This window comes from Anser brachyrhynchus, assembly GCF_964034855.1.
Source record: "Anser brachyrhynchus genome assembly, chromosome: 7".
Classification (NCBI taxonomy): domain Eukaryota; kingdom Metazoa; phylum Chordata; class Aves; order Anseriformes; family Anatidae; genus Anser; species Anser brachyrhynchus.
Window position 1 is genome coordinate 6,766,433 of NC_137701.1, and position 25,369 is coordinate 6,791,801.

The 25,369-nt window shown below is 37.6% G+C and overlaps 2 protein-coding genes and 1 long non-coding RNA gene across 9 annotated transcripts in view; 1 reads left to right on the forward strand and 2 right to left on the reverse strand.

The window, feature by feature from the left end:
* Positions 1 to 653: 653 nt before the first annotated feature.
* LOC308197808 lies at positions 654 to 2,727 on the reverse strand. Its single transcript, XR_013953293.1, has 2 exons — positions 2,599 to 2,727; positions 654 to 1,846 (listed from the first exon to the last, which is right to left on the reverse strand). It is a non-coding gene; the product is annotated as an uncharacterized lncRNA (long non-coding RNA).
* ZSWIM2 (zinc finger SWIM-type containing 2) lies at positions 1,843 to 11,033 on the forward strand. 6 transcript variants are annotated; one of them, XR_013953268.1, is made up of 5 exons: positions 1,843 to 4,500; positions 6,401 to 6,615; positions 6,899 to 7,150; positions 7,241 to 7,488; positions 10,828 to 10,888. XR_013953268.1 is itself a non-coding variant. In XM_080598873.1 (5 exons), the coding sequence occupies exons 1-5, from the start codon at positions 4,189 to 4,191 to the stop codon at positions 10,882 to 10,884; spliced, it is 915 nt and encodes a 304-aa protein (XP_080454999.1). In that variant the 5' UTR covers positions 1,843 to 4,188; the 3' UTR covers positions 10,885 to 11,033. The 6 variants fall into 6 exon arrangements, 4 of the variants coding, with proteins under 4 accessions (XP_080454999.1, XP_080455000.1, XP_080454997.1 ...); XR_013953269.1 differs by lacking the exon at positions 10,828 to 10,888 and adding an exon at positions 9,971 to 9,989; XM_080598873.1 differs by having other exon boundaries at positions 7,410 to 7,488; positions 10,828 to 11,033.
* Positions 11,034 to 13,610: 2,577 nt separating this feature from the next.
* FAM171B (family with sequence similarity 171 member B) overlaps positions 13,611 to 25,369 on the reverse strand; it is a 37,646-nt gene continuing 25,887 nt past the window's right edge. For both annotated transcript variants that reach the window (XM_080598813.1, XM_080598814.1), the window contains exons 5-8: positions 24,803 to 24,970; positions 22,113 to 22,229; positions 21,175 to 21,298; positions 13,611 to 20,865 (exon numbers count right to left, since the gene is read on the reverse strand). In XM_080598813.1, the coding sequence (XP_080454939.1) occupies positions 19,533 to 20,865; positions 21,175 to 21,298; positions 22,113 to 22,229; positions 24,803 to 24,970 (1,742 nt within the window). In that variant the 3' untranslated portion in view covers positions 13,611 to 19,532. The remainder of the gene's footprint in view (positions 20,866 to 21,174; positions 21,299 to 22,112; positions 22,230 to 24,802; positions 24,971 to 25,369) is intronic.

Here is a 25,369-nt window from a genome sequence, read left to right on the forward strand (position 1 = left end):
GATCTGTCTCAGTTTATCAAGGCTATGCTCCATTCCAGTATCTGTCAGAAACAAGCTTCATATTTCTGGTGGACAGGAAGAGGGGAAGTAGGTTTTTCTGATTTGTGTCCTCCTCCCCTTCCCCTTATATTCATAGTTTCTGATATTTCTACTATTACGTGGAAAGAATGCAGCTAGCTGATCTGCCAGAGATTGGTGCCTATGTGGCTTTACTCAGAATCTACTCTTTGGTGCCAGGAGATCACAGAAATCAGTGTTCTATTGAAAAAATTTAATCCCAAAACCTACAATCATTGCCTATGGTAATTAGTAAAGTAGAAACTAGCTGATCAGTACTCCACCGTGTCATTACCAGTATATACTGAGAGAACTGAATAAACCCATCACTGTCAATATTTAGTGAGATAACTTAATATAGAATGAGGTAACTGAACTCCCCCTCCCTATGAGGGAGAGTCATTCTAAATAGACGAGGGATGGAGGAGAAGAAAGGAAATGTTAATGGAGAACTGAGGCACAAGGAGATTTTGCTCAATGTCACGTAGGAAATCGTAGGAAATCTTCAAAGGAGCCAGGATTGTTAGATTCTCTTCAGTCGTGGTCTACCATTAAGCCACAAGGTCACCCTACTTTTTGAGTCCTAAAATAGTTAGTTGTTTTTTGTTTTTTGTTTTTAACCACTAATTTAATATCTCTGACAGGAAACATCTTCTGGTTTCAGGATTTGCAGGACAGTTCACAGATCTAATAACTCTCTTTGATTCTTTGATTCCCAGAATCTTTGATCCCTTTTTTCCATCAAGTTGTCTTTTTTTTTTTTCTGTTGTTGTTTTGTTTTGGTTTTGGTGTTGTTTTTAAGCAGAGAGCTTTTTTTGAATAAAATTTCTTTCTGTCTTGCTTCACCATATTTAGAGGTTCCTGGGATAAAGCGATTGTAAAACATGCTTTGGAAATAGATACGATTCATTCTTAGCCAAGGCAGGGAGTGGGATCATCTGTCTCGCAGGAAAAGAAATATCTATCTTGTGAATTTTATGGGTCTAAGCACAACGTAGGCATGTATTTATTGAACAGAACCAAGGCATATAAAAATGAATACCGAACCCCAAGGCAGGCACAAAAACATTGTTCTCTTCAGAAATTAGGTCAGTACTTCACAGGGTGTTTCAGTGGAATGGGAGTGGTGGAGGCATTCTCCATTCTTTGTGTCCAAGTGCTGCAAGTACACAGAAGAGATGACAAAAATCTCCTTGGAGAAGAAAAAGAATAAACCATTTAATTTGCAGTTAGGATGCTTACCTTAAATAAGAAATGCGTAAGATCACATATCTGTCTTCCACTTAATTGTTGTTTGGTTAATGAGTATTTAATAAAAAGATTATCTAAAAAATCACGAACTGTAAGTTGCATGGACCAGTATGCCAACAAGCAAGATAAAAAGATACCCTCTTGCTCTCTGGCCCACTAAAATCTTGACTTAAAACATCACAATTTCAACAACAGAGAGCATAGTACCCTTTCCTTTTTGATTTCATGTAGCTTCAGTTCTGGATATCAGACACTTGCTATGTGTGTAGGAAAACACAGATTTGACCTTCTAAAGAGGTGAGAATTGAAATTGTCTTTAACTTTTCCTCAACTTGGAGTTCAATTCAGAACTGGCCTCTAGCAGTATTCAAAACTGCATCACATTAAGGGGGAAATAATTCTCTATTGTTTGGACATACCTTGGTAACAGTTCAGAGAGATGAAGATGGATGATGCCATGCATCTGTACCTCTTATAAAGTCAACAAAACTCTCAAGAAACTTTTATGTAATGATGTGGGAGATGAAGCTCTCGTTGCCTTAAAATACAATAAAACAAAATAAGAGGCACCCACTGTCTCTAAGAACATTAGAAAAAAATCCCTATTACACAACAGTTATTTCTAAAGACTATTCATACAGTTGGATCCTGCCACATAGCGTGAAGACTGTCACACTATGAATATGCTATTCAAGATGCTAGGCATGCTGGCCAAGATCTGTACAAGCCGATCTGCTTTGAAGATGAAGAAAATGGTGTCATTTTGCCTTTTGTAACACTTCAAGAGGAGAAGGATTGAGAACACTTCCACAGAACAAAATGTGAATCAGTATCAGATGGGCTCTAGAACAGGAATAGTTCCGAAGACAATCACACCTTGTAAAATCAGAATGTCACATGTGGTGTGGTGACATAGGTTAGTTTGTATCTGCAGATAGAAAGGGTCTGTCACATTGTATATGTAATAACCAATTTTAACAATATTCCTCATGTGCTAGAACTCCCTATACCATGACTTGTGAAACCTGTGTCCAAAATATGTATATTGTGTCTACTGATCTGTAATATTTACTATAACAGTTTCTTTTCTAAAGTTTGCTGTTTAAACAAGTTCAACCCCCCCCAAAAAAAAATTAGTCACATTTAGTCACACAAAATATTTAGTCACACGTATTTATATATATATAATATTTAGTCACACATAGTTAGTCACACAAAAATATGTGCATACATTATCATGTGAGTTAGTTATAGGGGTAAAGTTACTGAGAACACCAGTAGATCACTTACAGGCAAAGGGCGTAGCAGGATCTTTAACTGCAACAACAATTTAAAATTGTATAAACCACAAGACAAATGCACTGGGCTTTGCCATTCTTAAAATTCCTCTTTCCACAGGTAATGTATTAAAGATTTCTGTATAGCTGTTAATGGTATGACATCTTAAGTTTACTGAAAAGAAAAAAAAAAAAAAAAAAAAGGTTGGTTGGTTGGTTGGTTGTTAATCTCCTACAATGTCATTCACGAGAGATGATGCAGTGGGAAGGATAAAGAAAAGATGTGAACAAGCTGATCCAGAAGATTTCACAAAAAGTCTGTGACATCTGACCAAAAACTGCACTCAGGATTTACTAAGAAACACTACACCATCTTTGTCACTTGATCTTCTTCCAGCTCCCTACCCTCGAGCCTTGACATGCTGGCATAGGGGCTTGTGAATTGGTTACAAGAATAAGGTCTGATGATTATTTTACACGTCACTTAGTTCAATTGTGTGGTTTTGTGTTTGTGTTTGTTGTTTATTTTTTAAAAGCAAGGCCTCAGCCTTTGATTCTGAGTTCTGACCACATGCACTTCCAGACCCCATTTCCTACTTACCCCTTCAGCCCTTCTGGTTTGACTTGTCCACTTGAGCTCACTCATCACTCTTTTGACCAAGCCACCTGAGTGGCTGCATCATGTCAGTACCCCAAGTCACCCTGTAGTCTTCCCTGTACCCTTTACACCACTCACCACAGTTCTTTCTGTACCAGGTTCCCTAGATGTTTCCTTCTCCAAGCTAGCATTCAAGAAATAAATAAATAAATAAAAAAATTCCTAAGCTTCTCACGTCTGCACTGATCTGGATCAGGGTCCTGCAGCTAGATGAGCTTTTCTTCATAGACACTTTCCTCCACCGCCTGGCGTGAGGGAAGGCTTCGTTCTGAGGTGGCGCAGCCTCCCCCTAACATCATATCGCCTCCATGGCCCCCCGCTGCCTCTGCCTGCCCTCCTGGGATCTCTGCAGGCCCTGCTGCTTCCCAGCGGGGCTTAGTCACTTCTGAAATAAAAAAGGCACTTCAGCAAAGCCTCCCACATGATAAAAGGACCCTCTGATGCCTTTAACAAACATCGAGAGGGAGTTGGACCCCTATTACTCTGTGTGTTTTACTTTCTGGGGAAAACTATGCAATCTACTTCATTATCAAAAGAATTGTAACTATCAGCTGTTTGAAGAATTGATACAAATATTTAAAGTAAAGTGAAAAAAAATTTTTTTTGGAAAGCCTATAGGGACAGTGACATCTCTTGCTAGTGACCGTGACACAACTCAAAAACCCGCCCCTTTCGGTGGTAAATGTTTTCAGAGCCGTTCTCCTCACAGAAAGCACGTGATAAACCAGGTGGATTTCAAGCGCGTCGAAAAAGAATCAGTGAGTACCAAGGACGAGGCGGCAACCCCCCTTTTTCTGAGAGGATGCTACTGCCATTGACGAAAAGCACAAATAGCAGCCGATACTACAAGAAAGGCTGCCGGTTTACAGCTCCAGCCCCGCGACACCTGCGGGCAGAAGGCGGCAGCCACCACTCCGCCCGCCGGCTCCGGGGTCGCCTCACGAAATGGCGGCTGAGCCGCCGCCTGAGGCCGCGCGGCCACGGCGGGGCAGCGGCAAGAGGCGGGCGCTGCGCGGCACCGTGCGCATGGTGCGGGAGCTGGGGCCCGCCGCCTTCCTGCTGCGGGAGGACGGCCGCCGCGGGCCGCCGCTGAGGGGGGGTGGGTGTGTGGGGGGACACACCGCGTGGTCCGGCTGCGAGATGAGGCCGCCATGGTGGCTGCTCGGCGATGTCCTTGCAGGTGCTGCTCGGAGCGCCGCACTCGTGCACCTGCGGCACCGCTCGAGCGGGAGCGGGGCTCTGCGAGCACCTCTGCTGGTGAGGGGGCGCGGCGTGAGGGAACTCAAAACGCGGCTGGAGGGGACGGGGGGGACGGGAGGACAAAGATAAAGCTGGTAGCTGGAGTAGTCGAATGACAGCCACGGTCACATCTGATAGATACCAGGCTGGATGACAGATATCAGGAAAGGAGAGATGGGTCCCAAGCACCTTACGGCCCCCAGAAAGGAATTGCAAAGCAGTGCTCAGCCCCATCACTGCAGCAAGCCAGGGAAGGGATAGGAATATATACGCAGAATGGGACTAACCTTTGTATTTTAAATATGATTTTACACCAATTGATATGTATTTAGCTGAATTTACTACAGCGAGATGACTCAGTGTCTCACATCACACACGCTACTTGCTCCGTGAAGCTCTGAGGTTCTTACAAGGCTGCTCCAATTATATTCTAAAGTTGAACTAACGACTAACTTGATATCAATGTTCTTACGTACCAGATACTTTGGTTATAAATTGTAGGATTCTGCTGAAAAAATACCGATTACCAAGAGATCATGAATGTAAGTATTTGCATCACTTTTATGGCTTGCAGGTAGTTTACTAATTTTAAATGGATGAAGCATTGTCCTCAAGAGTTTCAGTCTTGTTCTTCCTCCTCTCCCACCTCCACTTAAAAAAAAATAAAAAATTAGTGCTCTTGGACATTTTCCCATTAGTTTCCATTTTCCCCTGATACAGAAAACTTTGCATTACTTCTTTGATTACAGCCGCAATCTTGGGAAAAATGAAAACGCAGAATAGCTAATCAGTTGCAACAATTTCAGAGACAGGAAAGAAGGAATTAATTTAGAAAAACACCTTGTACCGAAGTTCATCCGAGTTAAACCGAGTGTTCTCAAGACACTCTTAGAGAGCAGCCACTGACATACTTGGTGCTTCCCCTAGTCTGAAGTTAGCTACAGAAGTACAGCTCATCTTTTATACCAAAATAGCTGTAATAACTTCTCTAGGTTACTACACCATTTCTACTTTTGCAGCATCTAAACTGTAGTATTTGCAGCGTGCATGCTGTAAACGTCAAAAAGATTTTGTAATCCTTTACTCGTTTTGATATTTATCACTTTCACCCAAACCACAAAGCTTTCCAATACAGACAGTATAAACTGTATGTTAAGAAGCAGATTCTCAAGTACTTTCTTAGACTTCCTTTTCTAGGACTTGAGAAACTCCAGTAACTTCAATATCCCACAAAATAATTGGTGGAAAGATCTTTTCTCAAGTAGTAACCATAACAAAGCAGCTAAATACAAACCAACCTTAAAGAATGGCCACTATTACAAAAGATACATTAAAAAAAAAAAAAAGGAAGAAAAATATACAATAACCATTTCATACATAGAAACTGGCTTGTATGTTTCTATCTGAACTATATTTTTTAGAAGATTTACTCTGAGGCTTTGTATAGGCAACATAATTTCAGTAGACAGTTGGATTTCATCTTAACTCACAGAAAACTTCATACCTAGTTTCTGGCTGTGGAATTATAGTGGCATGTGGTATCAGAACTATATCCAGGCTGTGTTTCAGAGAACAGAGTAATTTGCCCAAACTGTCTGTTTGCAGAGGAATGCCTTACCTTGTATCAGTTCCCCCTCGCAAAAATAAGGAAACTTCAAGGAGAGAGCCCTTCAGTGTTTTACTGAAATGTCAGCATTTTGTTGAGATAAGCCTCTTGAATAAAATTGCATAGACAATATTGTAAACATTTTCTGTAGAAGCTGTAAAAAAAACAATTTAGATCATTTTGTAATATATACAATATGTTTCAGCCCCCACAGAGAAGGTCCTCACTGCATTTTATAGATGGAAAACTATTAAAAGTGAGCTAAGTAGAGAGTTCTGTCAGAAAAGCTAAAACTGTGTTTACTTTTGCTAGATGCTTCTAAGTTGGGTCTTCTTGAAAGAGAAATTGAGGAGATACTTGAGCGATTGCATCAGAAACCAACACAAAATGCAAAACAAACTCTTCTCACAAACACCACATGAAGAGAATGACAGATGCATTCATCAGAAAGAAATTGACGAAAAGGATGTTTGTCCCATTTGTCAGGAGGAGTTACTAAAGAAAATGCTTCCCATCACTTACTGCAGGTTAAGTACACAATTTGTTCTTTGTCTTGCTATATATATCTAATTACAGAATTGGTGTTACAAGACCTGCTAATACTGCTACCATCAATACACAAGTAAGAATATCTGACTGTTACTGTAGCCCTTTTCCAATCTTAAAAATTTAGCAATCATAGGAGTTGAACTGTGGCTAAAGAATGTGGTAGAGAATGAGGAAGAGAAAAGGAAGACTGCTTAGTATTGCTATGTGATTTTTCTTACATGTTTATAAAAGATTACAGAAATAGCTATTTGTTTTCTGTAGATACAGCTGTGGTAACAATGTACACGTAAAATGCATGAAAATTTGGGCTGACCACCAAGATGAAACCGAGAAAGATTCTGTAGTGAAGTGCCCACTCTGCAGGGAAAAATTTGCACCTCTAGAGCTCATACCAGAAGAATTTAGAAACTCTGATCAGCTTGTGACTGCAACAGAGAAAGCGAGACTGGATAGGCACCTTGGAATCCCTTGCAGTAACTGCAGAGTATTTCCAATTGTGGGCAAGTGCTACAAGTATGTATTTTTAAATCCAGATTTTGACAGTGTTGTGTCTTTGAGTATCTCTCTTAGCTCACTGCTTATTCCTCTGTCTTTATTATAAAGAAGTGACTTCATCTACAGTGTAGAGAGCCCATCTCCAAACAGTGCTGTATGTATTTGGGATTGTCCTTTTCCGAATCATAAATTTACCTACTACTTTATCAATGCATTGACTGTTTGCTATTCTAACTCCTTGTTCTGTTGATGTGGTTTTGTTTTTTTTTCCTTTTAGGTGCACTGGGTGTGCTATCACCTATGCCATGAATGTTTCATTGGTTTCTGCCATTCTCCACGTTTTTCTTTTTAGACAGGTATCAAACAGGTTTTCTTTGTTGTATCCTATGCTGACCTTTATATTAATTGATTTCATTTCCTCTTATGCAAATCATGCAGACACTGCATTAAATTAAACTTACTTTGCTACAAGCGAAGTGGCTACAGAAAGATACTGAACTAAGAAAAAAAAACAAAACACCACATTAAGCTATGAGCTTAGTTGCCCTCTGCCTGTGTATGTTGCATAATGGCACCCTCATATAGGCAGCTGCAAATGCATCCTAGCTCACTCAACCACCTTTCTGTTTCCTCTAGTTAAATAACCCCTTCCAGCTGGCAAAGTAATGCAAAAAAAAAAAAGAGCCAAAGGAACCAACATTAAATGAATAGATTTTGGAAGGGCTTTGAGCTCTGTTTGTCCAGGGCAGAAGCACAATGAATCAGCACTAGAGTTCTCCCTAATTAAATTTAACTATACCTTATTAAATCCTCAGTTGTATTACCCGGAACACCAGTTACCTTCTGTAAGAGGCATACCTGAGACAATTACAGGCTGGTGGCAGTTTGCAGCACTTATTTGGAGAAAACATGCTGACAAGATAGTTGCTCAGAGTCCAGGAATAGAACAAGAGTACAAAGCCCACAAAAATAGCTATCAGTGAAAACGTATATATGTAGTTCTACAGATAGTGAATTTGGGGTATAGAAGAAGCAGCTATGTAGCATCAGAGCAGTGAAAAATTAGTGATCATATTACCAGAACAACCATAATTGGATATAGTCATGCCTTAAAAGTTAATTTTGCTGCCACTTTGTCTTAGGATTTCCAGAAAAATCAGCTCTTCAGGTTTGCCATTCACAAAAGACAAACATTGAGAATGTCTCCAAGTTCTAGCTGAAGTAAATCTTTTCTGTTCCAGCCTTTGGCAAAGGTCTGAGTAAGAGGTTTCACTTAAGACAGCTAATTTTATTTGCCACACCAAAAATAGTTAGGGAACATATTTGTTGTACAACTTGTTCTCTGCCGTTCTTTGCGTTGCTTATAAGTGTTTACATCTTGAGTTCAATTTATCTCAATCCTTTTGCATGTTACAGAGGAGAAATAAGAAATGGAGAGCTCCTGAACAGCTTTCAGAATTATCAGCCCAAGGAGCAATATCTAAAAGCTTTAACTCAGCAAATAATTCTAAAGAAAAGCTATTTTATCTTTAGAAGTCTAAGAACTTGTCCTTTTCTCTACTATCTAGTACGACAACCACGAAACATTCAATAACATTTTCTTTAACAGTATCTGAAGCAATTTTAAATACTATACAATAAAATATACAATATAATATACAATTATATACAATATACAATAAAATATACAATTTTAGCAATAAATGTATTTTAGTGAGAACATATTCTTCTAATACTTCTATTGAAGCAACAAGTTGCCTTAGCATAGTTAAAATTATATATATCTGGCAAATGAAGTGATTCTCCCCATGTAGCTTAGAAAAATCACAGCACAATACTAAAAAAAATACATTTTCAAAGTGAAAATATCCCTTGCTTAATAGTATTTTTTAAAGTACCATCAATTTTTCACTCAACAAATTGGGATAACAAATGCAATGAACAAAATTCAGCTGACAGCTTTATCATACAGAAACAAAACAGATGATACAGAGAAACAAAATCTTTTGATCATCTCTGTTACCTCAACATACAAGGATTCTTATCAGAAAAACAGCACAAACTGATGTAGGTAATGCATGCATAGAAGATTAACATTTTAAAAATTTGATAATTCTAGGATCATCTCAGAAATGACCCAGTACTACCCAAAGAAATCATTTCTGATATTCTGATATTTCTGTACCCCTGTATTATAAACAACTGTTCCAGGTAGTAGTAGTTCTATACCATATAACAAGTGTCACATCTTAGAAGATGATCATGTTCTTATCCTTATCTTATGCTTTTATCAAAAATATAAAAGTTAAAGCTACTTAAAAGGATTACCTATTGAGATACTCATTCAGACATTATTTACTTCTAATTCAAAACTAGAACCACCAATTATTACTAAAGCAGACTACAGGATTAAGTTTAGTCTGATACCACAATTTCAAGCCAAGGGTAGTTTTGCATGAGAATATTTGCATTATGAATTCTGAGCTTGGATTTCAAAAGCTCATAACTCATAGCTTTTGTTCGGGAAAATTGATGTAGAAATTATTGCATGAAATCCAATAGCTTACATTATGCAACTGCTCAGGCTAAGTGAACATACTAGTTGGTGTCCTGAGAGATCCAAGTGTCTGTTCATGACTGTCATACTGAGATCAACATCACTGGAATGACTTGCACAGCAGCTCTGGTTTAGCAGACTGGTTAGACTATCTGATTATTAGAGGTATTATTACAGAGAAGCCTTTGTCAAAGCCAATTTATCGTTCTGAAGTATTCATCTTTAGTTGCTATTTTTCTTAATTCACTGTGTTGTTTTTTTGTTTATTTGTTTTGTTTTAGGACTACTTGTAACCCAAAGAACATTGTGAAGTCTTTACCTGTTATTTTAGTTAGCAAACATAGTAATTTACTTGCCCCAGGTATTCAATGTAGACTGTTTGAAGAGCTTTCATCTTGGTCAGTATGTAAGACTCCTACCATGTAATCACAAGGTAAGAGGTTAAAACAAGTGCCTTAAATATTAAAGACCAAAATCTTCACATAACTGTTAACTTGTAGCACATCAGACTGTGCAGTTGACACTGATGTCATCCATAGCTACGTGATTTGGAAGTATGTAGGACCCAGCCAGCCTTTTAATTTCACCTTTGTTAGTTTGTACCAGCAGCCTTAAGCAAGCCCACAGAAGATAGCCCTTTTCAGATTTACCTCATTCTAGTTTACCTGATCAGAAGTATTTTCTTTCATTGATAACCTGACAGGAGTAATATAAATCCAAACTTGCAGTCCCAGTAATTACTATTGCCCTTTAGCCCAGACTTAACATGGAACACAGTCAAAAGGGGAATTAAGCTCAAAGAGAAAGCTACTAAGGGTCAGTGCTGATTCCCCATTTTAATGAGCATGTGTAATCTTATTCTCTGACAGTAACTTCATTGTTGGAGCACCTTAGGAAGTGTGATCTAAATACCCGGTTTATAGCAGCCTGTAATTTTTTAATTAGCTTCCTTTAGCCTGATAGCACCCCAAACTTAGAATGCATTCATTCTATGCATCAGCAGCATAGCACTCAGTGAAGTTCCTCTTGGTTTGCATTCAGAACACTTGAAGAAGAGTCTTCTTAGAATCACTGTTACATTGATTAGCCCATATATAGTTAAGAAATATTATGCAAGAGGTGACCTTTGTCTTTTAAGTTTCACAGGGAATGTATTGACAGTTGGCTACTATACCGAAAAAACACATCCCATTGATGAATATGTTGTATACAATCCTCTGACTTGGAAGGATACACCAGCCAAACAGGAAAACTTCCCAACAGGTTCTCATACAAGTGTTAGAGAACTTGTAAAACAAAGGAAACCGGAAATGTGTCTCTCTGGGAGTCAATTTTATCTCAAGCAAGTATCATCTGAACATACGTCAGGAAGTTCTCAAAGTAGCTTCAAAAAACTTTCTAATAACAGCGTGCCAGAGACTCAAAAGGATTTAAGAAGTTTTAGCGACCTCCATCTAGGTGATTCTGATCATAACAGCAGCAGAACTCTATGCAATTTTTCTAGGCACGGTGAGGATATTTCTCTAAGCTCTTGCGAGGCAGCATTTTCTGCGAAGTCCAGCACCATTAGGAAGGCTGACATTCATAATGCTTTCAGAATCCCACATCGGTTTGACTGCAGCAAAACAAGCAAAGCATTTCCTATTAGAAAAGATGACTGATAATTCCACAAATGAAAGATACCCCAGGGCGCTGAATTTGGAAATCAATTTGTGTGCAACAAGCCATTCTTCAGAAAAAGGCAGTAAAGATATGGGAAACACCAGCCACCAACAGAGACTCCTAAGAAGGCGACTGCCTAAAGGTAATCATCTTAACTTTAAACAAACAAAAACAGATTTATTATTGGAAGGAATTCCACTGCGTGCCAGCTCACGATTTTCTTGTTTTAAATAACACAGCTATATTTTTACTTCTATAATCCATACACAGGATTTCTTAGAGACCAAGATACAAGTTAATAAGTGAATAATCCCATGGCATGAACTGTAGATACTACAAAAACTAACTCACTGCTGTTCAGTACTGCAAGAAATGTTTGCATTAGATCATCTCAAACACGGGAACTCATCTAGCTGGTGTACACGTTTCAGAAAAGAGCTACATACTTGTAAAATTGTCACCGTTTCTTATTGGCAAGTTTTTAAACTTCAATAAGTAAATTACTCAAAAGAAATGTAAAATGCAGAGAGCTTTTATATTCTTAAAGACCAATTAGATCAAACTTCTTATTTAGAGGTGTAATAAATGAAGCCAGACTGATTTTAACATTATTGCTGAAAGAGTCATATCAAATCTGCTGTTTTCAGTGTGCAATAATAAAAGCAAGATAGACAAGAACCTATTTATAGTGTCAGGTACATTCTGTAAGATCTGCTATCGCTTACTGGTAATTAATTCCTCAAAAGAGGAGCTAAGCCTTGAAACAGCATACAAGAACCACAGCTATTTTCAACTGTGTATAGATGGCCAAGCCAAAGAACTACCAAGTGTAACAATTATTTCCCAAATGGCAATATAATAAATTTTAATTTTAGTAATTTCAGTTTTCTTTAAGGTCTAGGTTCCCAATAAGCATAATGAAAATTTACATATATTGCAGGCATTCAGGTTTAAATATAAATGCGTATGGAATAAGAAATACTAAGTTTAAGTTAATTACAGTTAACTTTTTTTTGGAAGCTTGTCCAGATTTGAGATTTGACTTTTTCTGATTATATTTCCTTGTTCTTAACAGAAATCAAAACCAATAGCAGCTTATTTAGAATAAACATCAGTATCATCTACTCACACAGACTTTAATTGACATTTAAATGAGTAGTCTGTACAGTTTGAGTTCTGTGTGTTTTTGGCTTTTTTTTTGATGATACAGAACAAGTTGAACCTCCTGTCCATTTTTTATATAATTTGCACTTACAGATTATCTGATGACCCAGATATTTCGTTTACACACTGAAATGAAATATGTCAGAAAACACAGTGTTCTTTTATTGAATTGGAAATAAAACTCATGAGATTTCTTTATTTTCCTGTAAAGAGAAAGCAAACTCCACCCATTTTGAAATACCTAGCGAATTTTCCATGAATTTAAAGAAAGCAAAAGAACTTTTCAGGAAGGTTCAAACTAAATTATTCCGTGAGAGTAAGAATGCCAGGAGTTTCCTAGAAGACTGTGGCTTCTCAGAGCATTAGAGAAATGATCACAGAACACATGTAAGGGTCCCTTGTGGCAGGAGAACCTTTGCAAAGTGCTTGCCTGCAGTCTTGTAGGGTTTCTGAACAATGATGAAACTATTGAAATATGGCTTTCGGGAAGTTTAGAAAAGAGAAAGGCTTGAGAAATACTAGCAGTAGATAAAATTAAAAACAGGACATTATACCCTGGAGTTCCATTTAAGCTGTTCTATATCACAGAATCGTACTGTTCTTCTACCTGGATTCTACTCAGATAATCTACTTTGAGATTATTCGTAGTTGGAATTGATGTCTGTCTTCTGCATTGTGCAGACATGCAGAAATCTTTTATTTTTTCCTCAGATACACAGAAAACGTCTAAATGGAAGACTGGAGAAGAAAGATTATGAGCAAGAGCAAAACCTGAAATAATATTCTTGTTCTCTGGATACCCCTTTCCAATTAAGCAAAATCAATTTACACTGTAATCTTACTTGCACTAACCAAGGAACAGTAATCAGATTTAACATGGATATAGAAGCCTTTCTTAACTAGAAATGGGACAGAGAATATGACTGAATTAGAATTGGTAAATTTTTAAGGACAATAAGTCTTTTATCATTAGAATTATGGTGATGAGAAATGCAGTCTTTTAGTGTTATTTAGAAAAGAAGTGTTACACGAGACAAATACATTCCTAAACAATGTATTATTTCAAAGACATTCAAATAAAAGTTAAGGGACTGATGACTTTTTAAAACTATTTTATTATATTGCATAAACTATGACATTTTACAAATCTTAGTTACATTTTTAGCAATAGACACACTGATACTGTAAGAGATGAAAATACACCTCTGACAAAATATAAAAAGGTAGAAATACTTGAAACCTGGATGCTGAATATCAATAATGTTTTAAATGAACCGTACCTGCTCTCGAGTGTTTCTGAAAAAGAATGTCACAGTAATGAAGTGTCTGGTGATTGTAAGGCTCCAACATGCAAGGTGGTGACCACGGCCAGTGTCATCAGCTCACCTACGTTTCAGCACCTCAGTAATGGTCTATGATCTCCATGCTCTGGTGTGCACGAAAAAGTGTCTTTTTACACAGTAGCAAGATGATGTAAAAACAGTACTGTTCTAACATGGACTGAAGTGCAACGAGTGCCTCAAAGGAACGGAATCAGTTAAATTGAAGAAAAAAGTACCACTGCACTTTTGGGGAGGTGCAAATATAGAAATGTTTGATAATCTTAAACTGACTGAAAAAAAAAGTTATATTTGGTAAAATCATTTTTAAGCTGAGTGCTAATGCTAAAAATTATAAATACAGCTTTCGCCCACCAGTCTTAAAATAATGTGAAGACATCTTTTTTTCTTTTAAATAAACATAACACACAAAGACTGCTTTTAAATGAAAACAAAGCTCAAATTAAAAATCTCTTAACCAACCTTTCATATGAATTCTTTATCAGAAATGTACCTGCCCACAATTAGAAGTGTGGCACCATTTAGTAAGAATTCTATAAAAGAAGGCTCATTTTTAACTCTGTAGGCCTACCGTTGTGTTTTGCGTATGTATAATTCCACCAAATTTTAAACAAAGAGAAGCTTGGGTTATGTACACAATGCAAGTTACGCCCCAAAATGAGATACAAATTGGTTCTAGAAAACAAAAATTAAATATATAAGTTGGTATAGTTTCTGCTTCTACTGACAACAATGGTTAGCAGCTAAAAAAGGATTTTTATTATAATAATAATTTGTACATATAAACATATTAATTTCATTTCTGGAGTTAAAATTCCAGTCTCATACCTGTAAATCCAGTAACTTCAGGATGCTTACTCTTAACTTACGAAGTTGAATTGGATCCCATATGTGGATTTTTAAAAGATACTACTATTCAGATTGCTAAAGATATACTTTAATTTCTTTTCAAACATAAAATACAAAAGAGACTGTGTACAATCATCATCATCATGCAGGAGTCAGTATTCCAACATAAAAACACTATATCTGCCTTTGAAAATACTATAAAAGCTACAGAATTGCAAGTATGAATTAGTTGGTTTTTATGGTTGGTTTTTTTTTTGGCTAACAGAAAAAAAATTACCTGTGCTTTTCCGATAGTCAGGTGTTCCACTGATAAAATAAGTCTGATGAAAGACAAAGGCACTTCAGCAGCCTAACTTCCTTTCAGATTTTCCTAATATGCAATGTTTCGTACGCAGTAATAGGCAACAGATGTAGTTTACTGCGTTTTAATTTGTACACTGTTATGAGTAATACTGTTAACCTGTTTTGCATTTTAACTAATGACAAGAGTTTCAAATGCTGTCCAATCATTTCATCCTCTTTGGTACAAATTACTGCTCAAAAACAAAGCATACCACTAAACATTTTCATTCCTGCATACTAGATTATCTTTTGTGCATCATCTCTAGCTCTGCATTGGTAAATAATGTCCCTAATTATCAAAACAGTTGTGCTTTCAGGTTTTTAAGATATCAAACTTACAATTTTCTGACAGTACTATGAAGATTTTTCCTGTTAAACTAATGGAATTTTTAACCCCCCCCCCCCCCTTTAATACCTGACATTTGATAACAATATGCAAATTACTATCAATTAGCTTATTCTAGGGAACATATCCAGTCTAACACACATATACATTATTTCATCTGATCACTTCCATTATTATACACCAAAGTACTGATCTGTGCCACATGAATTAATCTGCAGAAGCAGGCCTTCGCTAACTCCATTAACCACCTCATTGAAAACAGGTGACACCTGGAACTGGTACACCCATCTGCAAGAAGAATCTCAACATCATGATAATGTTTTGTCTTTTCCACCTATGTGCGTATCGTGTACAGTATCTGGAATTAAAATTTTTAGAACACAGTGTAGTCAAACTTTTTTTTTTTTTTAAGAAGAAAGGATGAGAAAAAAAGAATTCCAGTCACTAAGAGGTAATACAGGTTTCTAGTGCATAAATTCCAACATACAACTGGAACATGAAGACTCAGACAATATATTCTGTAAATACTGAATATAAATATGAAGAATTCTAAGTATTTTAGAGTATACAGCTTTTAAAATCCAAGATTTAATGCTCATGATAGGGCCAAGGAAGAACTCCCTGTCATTGTGTGCTTAGGGGCATTAGCAATTTTCACACACTTACCTTCCCATATACAGCTATGGGAATAATATCTCTCTACAGACTAGCTTCCCATATTCTGACACAGAAAACAAGTTATATGTTTATTTTGCATATAAAACTAGACTTTGGAAAAGTCTTCTAAAGTGTCACCAGCAGCATAAAACATTATGTGATAAATGCCAGCAAGTTACACACATAAATGTTGGTACGTGGGATCTACAAAGCAAGGAAAGATAGCTGGTCCTTGCCTGGCATGGATAGAAGCAACAGCTAAAAACAGCCTTGGAAATGGTATTATCAAAACTGCAACGTGCACTCCTGAGAAAAATTTGAATACTCTACTAAAATAAATGCTCATTCTCTCGTTAGCAAGAGAAGGGCAACAGTCTAGTAGAGATGGCAATCCACAACGAAGATGTTAATAGGTGTCCTACATGAGGGTGCTATGGCTACTCTACAGCCTCTAAGGACATGTATTTACATACAGCTAAATCATCTCTATTGAAGATGAGAATATATAGATCGTTATTTCAGAAAGAAATTTGTCTTGCTTCCTGCTACCAAAAAGTCTAGCAGCAAGAAACTCTTTCAAGAACGTGTTCACCTCTGACTTGCTTTGCTGCCTAGAAGCTGAAGTGCATCGCTTACGCACGGTCTCTGAAGAGGCCATTCTGTATGTCCATTACCTGTATGTCCAACGTAAAATTGTGACTAGATCTAGACAACCAAAAAACTCATTTAGACTTGATGGTTTGAAAACAAACTCCACTTTTCGCTCATGACCCACTGGCATAGCAGACAAGAACCTGCACCAAATCAGTACAACTTTTGGTACCGTTCTTTTAAAATCTCGTACTCATACATACTTGTGTTGATCTTTTCAACATTTCTAATCCTTTTTCTTTGGTGCCCAGATACCTACTCTGATGCAGAACAGGAACGCTGGAGTGCAAAATTTAATTCCTCTGAACTCACATGAATAAAGCCACGTACTGTAGTCTTTTATCTTTTGATGTTTTAAGTAAGTTTAAGGAATTATGTGGTCTTGATATCTTACAATGAAAAAATGCATTAAAAACAACAAAAAATCTGCTATATATTTAATTTACCGGATCTGAACAAAATTAACAGACATCTCACTTGAATTTCAACAACTTGAAATCATTGTCAGGGACCTTCTGTTAATTTCAACAGAATATACGATGCTATCTCTTTGAAAAGGAACTCATCAGCACTGATGCAACTCTAAGGAAAGTATTACTAAGCCTCGAAAGCCAAAGCTTTCAAATCAAGTGTGCATCTATATGAAAATATAGATCTGAAGATATATAATGGATAACTAAAAGTATGTAAACAAAGCAAAGGATGAGAATATCACCACTTTGGGCTAGGAAGTTAGTCATACACCAAATCCAGTGAAACTGAATACAGAAAAATGTGTATTGTAAAAAATCATTTGGTACAGGAAAGGTGAATTACAGTTACCTAGCGAAAGTACCAAAGGCATGCTAATATGGCAAGCAATCTTAACATCTAAAGTAGATGAATGGCATAATTAAACCTAAGTCTTCTGGCCAAACAAAATCACAGACACCAGAAAAAGTTGGACTAATGTACTGCTATTAACATTCTGGTTACCCTATGTGTTCTTCTACAAACAACACCATACAACCAACAATCCCAAAAGAACAGACATAGCTCACAACACAGTTTCCTGAGTCAATGCTCCCAGAAGTCCAGCCACACAGGACAGTTCCTGACTCTGAGCATCATGCTGCCACATCCTGACTGCAAGGTTGGGATGGATCTTCATATGCACCACCACCTTTCACTCCCTATTTTTCCTGTAGAAAGAAATCCTGAAGCACAGGCACAGAAAAAAATCGGGGTGTACTTCAACAACAGTAGATAACTGGCAGGGGAATCAGTACTACAAGACAGACAACTCAGTGCACCTTACCTCACAATTTACATACAGGCATAGTATGCTTGGGTCTCAGTATTGAACCTAAACGACTACAAACTACGGGAAATATTATTATAAAGCTTTTTTAGGATGATTTGTTATCAAACTGCCAAAGCCAAAATGCTGAAACTTATTTCATCAGGGAAGCATCTTAAAAGCCACGGAAAGACATCCTATACACCATACAAAGCACATTGAGGTGTTGTGTATGCTTTTCTGTTAGCCAAAGCTGAAACTATCACTTTGACAAAGATGAACATAAAAATAAAGAATATTCCAATGGCCTTTTCCTTCCTCTATACATATCATAGTTACATTTCATGCATTCATGACTTTTGGTACGTTTAACTCTAAGATGAGTCATAAGTAGTATTTATATTGCATTACAGACCAAATTTTAAAGTCTGCTTCTCATGCTCATAAAAACCCCAACTTTTGAAAGCCTGCTTAGCCCCTCTACGATGCACAACCTGGGACAAAAGTAGCTCAGACTAGCAGAATGTAGGCACATAAGCCTACAATTATCATTATCTTTCTTTTTTTTTTTTTTTAAATCATAAAATAAAAAGCAACAGCTTTCCCATTAAAGGGAACTATTACAAAGGCATAACTTGTCTAAACTTACTTCCTTTTTCATTATGGGCCGAACTCTTAACATATATCTGCAGGAATTCAAGACAGTTCTGGAGCAAAACTGGTTCAACAGTAGGAAAGAAGAGATTTTAACTGATAAATGAAGCCAAAACAAGCCACTAGGATCAGCAGCTTCAAATGCTAACAGAACCAGTCCTTTTCTGCTGAGGTGGACACTTCCTAGCAGATGCCAATCTTCAACATCCACAGCTTGTATCAAGAAGGACTAAAACAGATGGGCAACATCTTAAGACAGCAGAGACCATGAACTGAAGTGGCCACACAGCTCGTACATGTCTCCCTGCTGGCACTGCTGTTTGGAATGGTAACCTTTTGCACATGGATGGACACAGAGAAAGGGCAGTGATGCTATAGAGCTCTGGTGATAAATCCAACAGAGCTCTTGTGCTGGTGTCACGGGACTACATGATGAAGCGTTGTACATCATACAAAGTAGCAACAGATACCTAGAAAAGTTCACATATAAAATACTGTACAGATGGTCACATTTATTAGGAACAAGGCTGAGGAATGGCTTCAACCACTCTGCCAATGCATTAGCAACAAGTAAAAAACAAAAGATGTGCCTACATTTCTCGCTGTGCATTCTGAGAGGTGCGTCCAAGAATGACAGGCTAATTAAAATGTGGGCCTTCCCTATACTGCCATCAAAATTAGGAAATGGAGAGTTTTAATTTGTCTTTTCCTGTAATCAATTCATATTGAATATCAATTGCCCAGTTGAAGTAACTCAAACTGTACATTAAAAAAAAAAACAACTTTTCTTGATACTAGAAAACAACATTTCCCTTGTAAACCCAACACTGCAGAATTACGCAAGCAGCCAAGAGGTCAACAACCAGCAGGGAGAGCAACAGCACAAAGCACACTGTGTTCTAATTTATAGGAATAAGTGGCCTCTCTTCTCTTTTCTTCCAAATATTTGTTTTGCTATCTCTTTTGGTGATAGGTGGTCTATCCCTTTTTTTAGGTGAAGGGATACTGGATTCCTGACTTCCTGACACAGTTTTTCTTCTTAGACCTTCTTCATTGTGTTGTTCCATGACTGGCCCATTCCCACCATCCAAAATGTGCCTCACAGCCTGGTCCTCTGGAGTGCACACAGTGGTCCCACTTTCACTGCTACTCAGATCCAGATCTTCCAAGTAAAGGATCTTTGAGTGTGGCATATTTTTTATGAAAGTTTTTTCTCTCTCCAGTTTCCTACTAGGATGATGCTCGTTCATGTCCACACCAGAGTCCAGACTGGTATCATTACTCTCTGTTTTTCTGCCCTTTTTCAGATCTATAAAGGAATGCCTCACTTGAGCTATTGGCTTTCCATCCAGGGACACAAACCACGCTCGAGGGTGCGGAGATGGCTTTCCTTTAGAGAGCTCCAGTAATGTTTGTTCTGAGATGCCTTGAAGTTCAGATGAAAACGGAGTCATTACAACTGCTTCATTCAACGTCCCAGGAACAGAGACGGATTCCAGTAAACTATTAGTGTACCGGCCCCAGCTTGACGTTTGAGAAGGTAAGCCCTGTTCACCATCTAATGTGCTTTTTTCATCTCTGCAGACAGAAGGCTGTGGATGAGAGTGCACCGGCATTTTCGGTAATGTTTGCATGTAACCGTCTCGATTCACGGGTTCCATCATGGGGTTATATACTAGCTGCCCTTTCCTTGGCAAAGTTGCTGATTTAGCAGCATGCAATTGTTCTGGGGAATGGAAAAGGTCAGCAGTTTGAAGAATAGCAATAGGTTGATTGTAAATATGCATTAGATGTTCTGGGATATGGGAAAGCCCATACATCTCCTCTTGCAGCGTAAGATACCTGTTTTGGTCTTGAATGTCCCTAGGAACTTGGGAAATAGCACTGTTGCTATGCTTTGGCTGCTGTAAGTGTCTGATTCCAGCATTAGGCTCCAATGAATGTTCTGAATTTATTGACTGACCAGTTTGACAGGCTGACTGATAAGAAGCATCCTCGTTGTAGATTTTAAAGTTGTCTCTTGATTTTCCATCTTCTGTGTCTATGGATATCCTTCTTTGAGGACTGTATGAAGAGATCTTCGGTGGATATAACTGAGACTTATCCTCTAACTTTAAAGATCCCTTGGCTGTATTGACATGATTTATGTGAGTTGTTGACGTTGTCTGGTCTTTTTTCACAACATCCAGCTTTGTATTTTTTTCCTTCTTTTGTGTCCGACCACATTTGTCCCTAAGCAAAAGAAACGCAAAGTGACTGCAGAGCATGCTAGGAAATACTAACTGTTCACTACCATAGTTGAACATTAGATGTTGGTTAAGAAGTTACTAGTCACAAACTTAAAATGAAGTTCTGTAATCACCAAAAAAAAAAAAAAAGGCTATATATATTGGACCTTAGCGTATAGAGCAAACAAACTGAAAAAACATTCATAACTTCTTTTAAATTATGTTAAGAAAACCAGTCTCAATATCAAGAAACTGTTTATCATCCTTAAATTACATTCATGCTGAACTTATTAAAGCCTCTCTTTTTGCTTACCTGCAGTAACAAAGAAGAACAGCAAAAAATCCAATGATAATGATAACAGTACCTCCCAATATGGCCGTAAGGAACACTGTGTGATAAGCTGTTATGTCCTTGGAAACTGCACTAATTATGGATTCTAGATTTTCAGATAGAAAACCAGACAAGAATTAGTCGTCAAAACCACGTAATTCTACTTGATACACAGAGCCGAAACTAACAGGTCATGTTCTACTTCTCCAGTCATTTTGTGTTCCTATAGCACTATGTTCATCTCTCCTCTTCACCTTGCTATTCCAGCAGACTAGAAAATACACAAACAGTAGTTACAATATAATGAATCTTCTAAGATTCATTTCAAATACTATAGACTTACCATGACATCCACTCAATGCCAGCCAAATGACATTTGTATCCACACTGACTTAGAAACAACATCTACATTTTCCATTTAGTACTTTTGTTAGAAAGTGCTTTTCAGTGTTTTTTAATCTTGACATCACATTTCTCCTGTAAGAAGCTCTTAGTATGAATATGCAAGATCCAAATATGCAACAAGCCCACATAAAACAGGTTCCACTGGGACTTTTTACCTATGCCCAACTTTCTTGCATTTCTTTGTCATACATGATCCTCAACAATAAGGGACATAAGCCCACTGATTTTTAAGTTGCCATAGTCACAGTTCCCTTGAAGGGTTCTTGCAAGAGACAGCAATACTATAAACACCTACCTCCTAATGCTGCTGTGGGAAAGTCCAGGCTGCATTGAAAGTTCTAGGAAACACTTACATGCATGAAGGCACACTATCAGAATTCAAACAAGCAAAAGTTATCCAACTGTTGAAATGTTATGTCATTTTCCCTTGCTACTGTTATACAAAACAATCTGACATCCTGATGATACATTGGTACTTGGGTTTTCAGTACTTTCTTTTACAGTTGTTGCAATACCTCTTGTTCCAGGCAGTGGAGCTGCTATCCAGTACCCTAATTGTTGAGCAGTGTATGTCCATACTAATTGTCCATTTGCTTCCTTTACCATTCCTAGACCACGGCTTACCCAAGCACCTGAAAAAGACAAAATATTGCACATGCCATGCAGCATTCCTCTGTATCTAAAATTGTCAGCAATCTAACTATGATCAAAAATAGAAGTTTACAGGAAAAATTAAACTTCTGTCCTACGTACCATGTGTTAGACAGCTTTAGCTAAACGTGCAAACTTTCTCTTGATATTTTCAATGAAAATATCCCTGTGTGAACACTGAGTTTGAAACAAAGTAGCAAAATCAATTACTTCAATTAATTTCATAATACATTTTTTAAATTAATAAATGCCTTGCATAGATATGCCTGTAAATAATTTGGGAAAAAAAAATAAAATCCTATTATATGAGCTTAAGCATGTATTAAGGCCAAGCCCCCAAATGAACAGGCAGGTAATTTAAACATATGAATAGAAGTTTAACATTAGCTCATACCACTTAGTGGGAAAGCAACATAATCTAATAAGCTACAATGGGATAAACAATGCTTGTCATGAATGTTCCCTTTCCTCCTTCCTCCCACAAGACAAGAACAGTTCAATTAGGCCAAGGAAGGTCTATTGTTAGGCCACAGATTCCACACCATCTGGGAGGCAATGCAAAACACAGGTCTTATGGTATGCCAGCTTCTACAGTTAATAAAGTATGCAGTAGAAGAGACAGAATTAAACCGTGTATTATTTGAATACATTTATTATGCGCCACCTGACATGGAAGCACTGATTCTTTATGACAAATTACCCAAGGACTTCAGAGTTCAAAAGTACATCTCAACATTTGCTGAGGGCATCTTGCATGCAAGATGGTCCATGCCAGAGCCTATTATTCAGTGTGGTGGTACCTCTCCATGCAGCTCAGATGGGGCCCTACTGCTACTCATGGGTGCTCTCCAACGTGTGCTGGAAAGCAGAGGTATTCAGCTCCCTCAGTTACCAGAACTCTGATTAAGGAATACCTTGCTAGTACTCAGTTACCTGAGAAACAAGTCATATTTTGTACATGTCAGACCAAAGGTAAAATAAAGGTATTTAAAAACAAACATGCAGAACAACAAATGCAGTTGCAAAACCCTACTGTAGAGGAGACGTGAGGAAGCAGAATGAAGTGGTAGCTGAAGTTTTGCCTGAAAGATCTCTCTCCTTGCTCCCAGCCCTTCCTGTTCTTTCCTCACCAAGCAGCAGCGAGGGCTCCAGGTTCCATAACAACACGACACTTTAGTCAGTGCCAATCACAAACAATTCACCTTTACAGAACCTCTACCAGAGAACAACCCCAAAGGTGAAAAGACGACTATTATTATTTTTTCTTGGTTTTGGGTTAGTGCATCACACTCTTGCCCTACCCCCAAAGACAACATGCCCAAGCAGGCACATGAAGTAGGCTCCTCAACACCCGCATATGCAACTCACACGAGTTTATTTCTCATCTGCCCTGGTGCTGAAATGCAATACTTCCATCAGCTTTTTGTTTTAATAGCACCATTGACCTAGTTTTATTAGTTTTGTAAGTTAAAACAGCTCAGCATAGGTACAGATGACCACAGGAGCTGAAAAAGGTAGTTGCAGCAACGAGAATTTAAATCCCTTAATGCTATTTTACCATCACAGATTATGACTCTTACTTTGATAAAGAATGCTGTCTTTAATCACAACTTCCCTTTCTGAAGTCTTCCAGGTGTCTAGACAGATTTCATCTTTATGCCAAAACTTACTCTATATGCCATTTTTAATTAGCATGTTCTCATTTCAAATCAGTATTCTTTGGTTGTTCCTAATTAATATAATCATTTTATTTCTCAAATGTGTAAACAAGAATTCTTTAGAGTTGGTATCCCTTTCTCTACTTCCAATTATTAACAGCTTTTTACGTCGGTAAGGAGTAAGACTCTCTTACTTCTTCACTCACATATTTCAAGATGAATGTGTGATGGAAAGCGTAAGGTGCAAGGTACATGAGTACACTAACACACACGCACCTAACACACTTATTCCGCTTAGATGTCCTGTATGCAGCTCATTACTCTTGACTAAAATTAGACACGAAGGGATGACAAAAGAGGTTTACAATATCTAATCCCCAGCCTCCCACACACACTTAAAGAACTTCTTGATAACCCTTTGGTAACTCTTACCTCCCCCCTTCATTTCACTTTGTGAATTGTTTTTGTTGACTAAATGAACATTTTTTCCAGTTTTTATGTCAAAAGGATTTTGAGAACTATACCCTAGAAAACAAAGCATTCATGTTTTCAGTTCTGTTCTGCTGTCCTTTAAAAAGGCACAGAAATTCCACGCTTTAAGTTTGACACCTTACAAAATATATGTTCCTTGAATACTTAGTCTCCATGAAATCAAACATCAGTTACACTATGGATGTGTTCAACAGGAATGCTAATAAATTTTACCAAGGCTTTTGGAACTAACGAAAGGGGGCATGTCCCATTGAACAATTCAAGCTGGCCAATCAAACAAGCAACACAGACCCCCTAACAGAATTCACGACAGCTTACCACCACCACCCATACATTAGTGCAGTCAATGCTTCACAACAAAATACCATGCAAACAGAACTATAAAAAAAAATTAGCCTACTTACCACTTTTCATATCAAATGTCCATGCAGGTACAGCATCTCCTGATTTTACAGTATTTGTAGGCAGAGGAAGTGTAATCTGAATAGGACCATTTACTTTCAGCTCTTTCCCAGCCAAAAGAACATTTACACATATTGCAGCAAGAGGAGTCAATTCAATGCTTTTGAAACCTGAATTTGAGAAATATCTTGTCTGTAATTCTCTATTCACAGTGTACTTTTTAAAAAAATATTTACAATTAAGAAACTGTCCTCATAGTGAGAGGCAAGCACTCATCTGCACCGAGCTACACATTTCTATGTCACTAACTTGGTCAAACAAAATGAATATTTCTAGCATTTTAGATCTTGTACTTCAAGTGAAACACACTCATTTCTCTACCAAATCTGATAGAAAGGAACATACTTCTGACACAGAGATTCAGCACTGACTGCAGAACCAATGATTAGGCAAAACTTGGCTTGGGGTTGAAGAAAGAAAGGTTTATCATGTACTTTGATTTCAAAGTAGCTAGTCAATATGAAAATATATGATGAAAGACTATTTTTTTCATCCTTGCAATATATGCA